Below are 4,649 nucleotides of genomic sequence, written 5' to 3' on the forward strand. Positions count from 1 at the left end.
GGGGGGGGGGGGGGGGGGGGGGGGGGGGGGGGGGGGGGGGGGGGGGCAGATTCGAGAGTATTAAAGAGGAAGCATAGCTGACTTTGTGACTGAATGTAGAGCCAGAGGGAAAATGAAGGATAAACAGGACTCTGAATTGGGTGGGAATAGTTTCATTCTTTCATAAGCTATACAAGGAAGAGATCTGTGAGTCTGTTTTGAATGTACTGGGTTTGAGGTACCACCTGTGGGTAGGCAAGAGGGGCTTTCCAGGAGGAAGGTAGAAGAGAAGATGTATGAGTCCATCTTTGTAGTGGCAGCCTGGACTCGCCTTTATCTGGTGTCCTACAGGAAAAGTCTGAGCCCACTAGTTTGCTCTGGCCTATGAGACAGTCTTACCCAGAATAAACAAATGTCAAAGCAATAATAGCTGGCATCTCCCAGGGACTTAGTGGATTCCAAGCACTTTAAGTAAATTCTGATTAAATCCTCACCGAAAACCTAGAAACTACCATCATCATCATCCCCACTTTACGGGAGGAGTTCTTTAAGACACAGAGCTTACCCTGCCCTAGGCCCCACCACTAAGCAGGGAGGAGCTGGGATGTAAACAGGATGGGAGTAGTCTGCCCTCAGACCCCGTGATGGTAACCCTGTGATTTTAACCCACCCGGGGTGCTTCTGAGACAGCTGCCGCTTCACAGACGCACCCAACCCTCCCTATGAGCCTGGCATCATCCCCAGAAGCCTGCGGCTGTGTTCCAGATGGGTGGAAGCCTGGGGCCTCCAGGTTTTAGCCCTCCTGTTATTAGGAGATTAGCAAGGGGTAAGCCTGTGCATGCTACCTTTCTTCTTCAAAAGACATATCACTTTTAAAGAAACAAAACCATGTTGCGGTTTTCTAAAGCAGTGTGATCCCTGCCAGCCTTTCTTAGGACTTGTGAGAAAGACAAATTCTCAGGCACCTCCCCACACTGACTGAGTCAGAAGCTGGGGGTGGGGGCGAGCAGTCTGCTCAACAAGCCCTGCAGAGGCTGCTGATGCCGCGGAAGCTTGAGGCCTGTTCGTTGTGCTCTTAGGTTCTCGTTCGGCATGTTGGATTTTTGGTTGGGGATTTTTAGAAAGCAAAATAAGCTATGGACATTTTGGATGGATTTACAAAGGGAAGTATCTAATACAACTCTTATTTGTTTCTACCAACAGGTCAGCTTAGACTCCCGAGTAAGAGAAGTCATCAACAGAAACATGGTGGAGCCCTCCCAACACATATTCGATGACGCTCAACTTCAGATTTACACCCTGATGCACAGAGACTCATATCCCCGGTTCATGAACTCGGCCCTCTATAAGGATTTGCTTCGGTCCTTATCTGAGAAATCCGTGGAAGCATAGGATTTTCAAATATATTTATTATTAATAAAATAATCAAAGAACTCATGGACTATGTCTAGCACAGGGAATTTAGAGGTAGTTATATCTTCTGCTGGAGTAATACTCGGGCTATTTTAATAACAGATGCTTCCTTGACTGATGGTTATATATTCACAATGTAAACTGCAGCCACCTTTAGTGATACTTTGAGAAAAAATGGGATATGGCTGTTTTAGAAAGATAGTATATCTACATTTACAATAAAAGTAGCATGTTCTCAATGGCAGAGGAGACACTGGAAGACTCCATGCTGCCTGGAACATGAACATCCGCAGGAGCAAACAGGTCCACTTTTGTTCTGCATGAATTAAGTAACCGATTACTCTCCCTCTGAAAGAAAAGACATTCAAGTGTTTCTCAGCTATCCCTTCCATCAAGCTCGATCTGAATACTTCCTTCTCAATGCCATTACAGGATCCAAATTCACGTTTTATAAAGATGTGACCACTGCTTGTAATAATGGTATCCCACGTTGTCTTAGAGTATGTACGTATGTAGATACATGTATGTGCATGTGTATCTACACATGGTTAATGAAAGCACCATGCTCTTAAGTGGATTAGTCTCCAAGTGTTTGTTTGGTAAGAGAATCAGTGCTTAGAAAATTCTTTTGTTAATAAGAGTTACCGTTATTTTATTATCAGAATTTGCCAACCTAAAGAATGAATTTTTAATTTCACAACTTGGTCATGTTCACAACAAAACTTTCAAATAAGCATACTTTCATTTTTATTATTGAAAGAAATATGGGCATTTTCACTTTGAAAAACAATAAAGCACAAAACTTTTATCTCAATCTTTTTTTTCATATGTAAATATTTGGGATATATAAGATTAAATAGGGATACATGCAACATAACTTTTAGCTCCCAGAGTAGGGTTCCATCTTTAGATCCCGCTGTTTTTATCATAGGTAAGTAGAATAACTTCATAGCTTATAGGTAAAAAGACTAGTTTGTAGACCTAAACCATCCTGAAGAAACCCATCTCAGTGAACGGGAAGATGGCCAAAATCTGGAATGACTCGTGTGGGCTAGAAACTCATTTGCGGGAGGCCCCTCCATGCTTCAACTGCATATGCAGCAGCTCTCTCTGTCGTGCCCTTCACCTGGACCTTCAGCAGCCTGACGGTGCCCTCATTACTCAGCTCAAGCCCCACACTAATGCCCCCTCCCTCATTCTCGGTAAACAATCTCACCTGCCACTTTACTATAAGATTGTGTCCCTAACCCTCTCAGCCTCCTGTGTAACCTGTAAGTATGTATACAGATCAGCATCTGTTCTCTCCTCTTTCAATCCAGTCCTAGAGAATAATGTGTTCTTTCCTTTTTCAAGGTCTCAGTCCCTTAACATGCTTTTGATTCTTTGTCTTCCAATCTCATTTTTCACAAAATGAAGAGGATATAATTGTAAGACACAAACCCTGCCCCGCAGTAGTTTACATTCAAGTAAGGAAGATAGACATGTCAAAGGCACCCAGAATATAGTGTAATAAGTACAATAACACGGGAAGAGTCTTGAAGGGTTATGGAAAGATTTTGGCGATGGCGGGCCCCAAAACTAAAACCTATAGGACAAGAAGAGTGTGTATGTGTTGGGGTGGGATGGTGTGGAAAAGAATCTATATACAATTGCAGCAATCCCAAATGAGTCCATTTATGGACATGCTGAGTATGAGGTAACTAAGTGTAAGACACATAAAAGGAGATGTCAAGAAACCAGTTGGATGAGGGACCTGGGTGGTTGAGATTCTAGGCAGAGTATTGATTTGGGAGTCTTCGGCATACAGATGCATGAGATTGCCCGAAAAGTTATAGCATGAAAAGAAAGCTGAGGGTAAATCCTTGCAAGGATGGGCAGAGAAACAAGAGTCCCAGAGGATATTTAGAAGGATTCACCTCGTCAGTACAGGTAAGAAGGAAGTCGGGGGCATTGAGATTGCCCGAAAAGTTATAGCATGAAAAGAAAGCTGAGGGTAAATCCTTGCAAGGATGGACAGAGAAACAAGAGTCCCAGAGGATATTTAGAAGGATTCACCTCGTCAGTACAGGTAAGAAGGAAGTCGGGGGCATGATATGGCAGCAAATGGACAGGAGTGTTCTGAGGGAACAGTGGTCAGCAGTGGTAAATTAAATCCTCTTACTTTAGAGCTGTACGCCCCATCGATTTTCCCCACTTTCCTGCATCATCAACTTCACCTTGGCTTTTTCCCACACCATGAGGATGCTTGGATTTCCCAGGTAAAAACGAACCTGTGTTCCATTGTCACTGCTGTCTCTTCCTTTGTCACCAGACTTTGCACAGCAGTCCACACCCGCTGTCTCCATTTCCTCATCTCCCCATTCACACCTCGAACCGCTAGGTGCACAGAACTGCTCTCAGCAGGCCTCCAGCTGCCCAGACTAAAACACACCGTCTTCCCAGCCTTCTCTCAGGAGACACCCAGCCTGCTGACGTCACAGATAGCTCCCTACTTGAACCGCTACTTCCCTGCCTCCTGGAGCTCTCTCCTCGTCCTCCACGTTCCCTCTCATCTCTGTCCGTCCCCGTCCCCAGCAGCAGAGCACAGCAGTTAAGCATTTGGGCTCTGGGGCAAGCCGTTCTGACACTTCCACTGATGGTCTGGCAGTGGGGACTGACAGCCTTCCTGGGCCTGTTTTCTCATCCCCCAAAATGGGGATAATAAAGGTCCCTTTCCCTAGCATTGCTGTGAGAATCAAAACTAAGCCGTGTGAAATACTCATACAGTATGCATTTTACTACATGTTAGTTGTTGCTATTATTACTTGCCCATTAATGTGATGGCCCAAAGGTTTGGGCTTCAGCTTACTTTTCTCACTAATCTATACGCTCTCCCTTGGTTCTCATATACCCTTTTCATTGTCTAAAGTACCTACCTACAGATGGCCAGTTAGCTTGGTTGGTTAGAGCGCGGCCTTGTAACACTGAGGTCAAGGGTTCAGATCCCCTTACTGGCCAGCCACAAAAAATACATACCAATATACTGATGGCCACCAAATTAGGATCTGGTCTAAACTTTCTCAACTTGTGATCAGCTGCCAGTTGGACATCTCCACTGGTATATCCCATAGATGAGTGAAATTCACCCATTTTGATACTGACATCACCCCACTGCCTCCCCACCCTCCAAGATGGCCCATGCCTGTATCCCAGTCACCCAGCCAGCCGTCTAAGCTCTTATGTGGGTGTTAACTTTGTTTGGTTTGGCGACTGGCTGG

General features: G+C 44.9%; 1 protein-coding gene across 2 annotated transcripts in view; it reads left to right on the forward strand.

Moving 5' to 3' along the window:
• RGS20 (regulator of G-protein signaling 20) overlaps nucleotides 1-2,266 on the forward strand; it is a 77,444-nt gene extending 75,178 nt beyond the window's left edge. For both annotated transcript variants that reach the window (XM_008572055.1, XM_008572054.1), the window contains one exon: nucleotides 1,183-2,266. In XM_008572055.1, the coding sequence (XP_008570277.1) occupies nucleotides 1,183-1,371 (189 nt within the window). In that variant the 3' untranslated portion in view covers nucleotides 1,372-2,266. The remainder of the gene's footprint in view (nucleotides 1-1,182) is intronic.
• The last annotated feature ends 2,383 nt before the right edge of the window (nucleotides 2,267-4,649 follow it).

This window comes from Galeopterus variegatus, unplaced genomic scaffold (genome assembly GCF_000696425.1).
Source record: "Galeopterus variegatus unplaced genomic scaffold, G_variegatus-3.0.2 Scaffold750, whole genome shotgun sequence".
Classification (NCBI taxonomy): domain Eukaryota; kingdom Metazoa; phylum Chordata; class Mammalia; order Dermoptera; family Cynocephalidae; genus Galeopterus; species Galeopterus variegatus.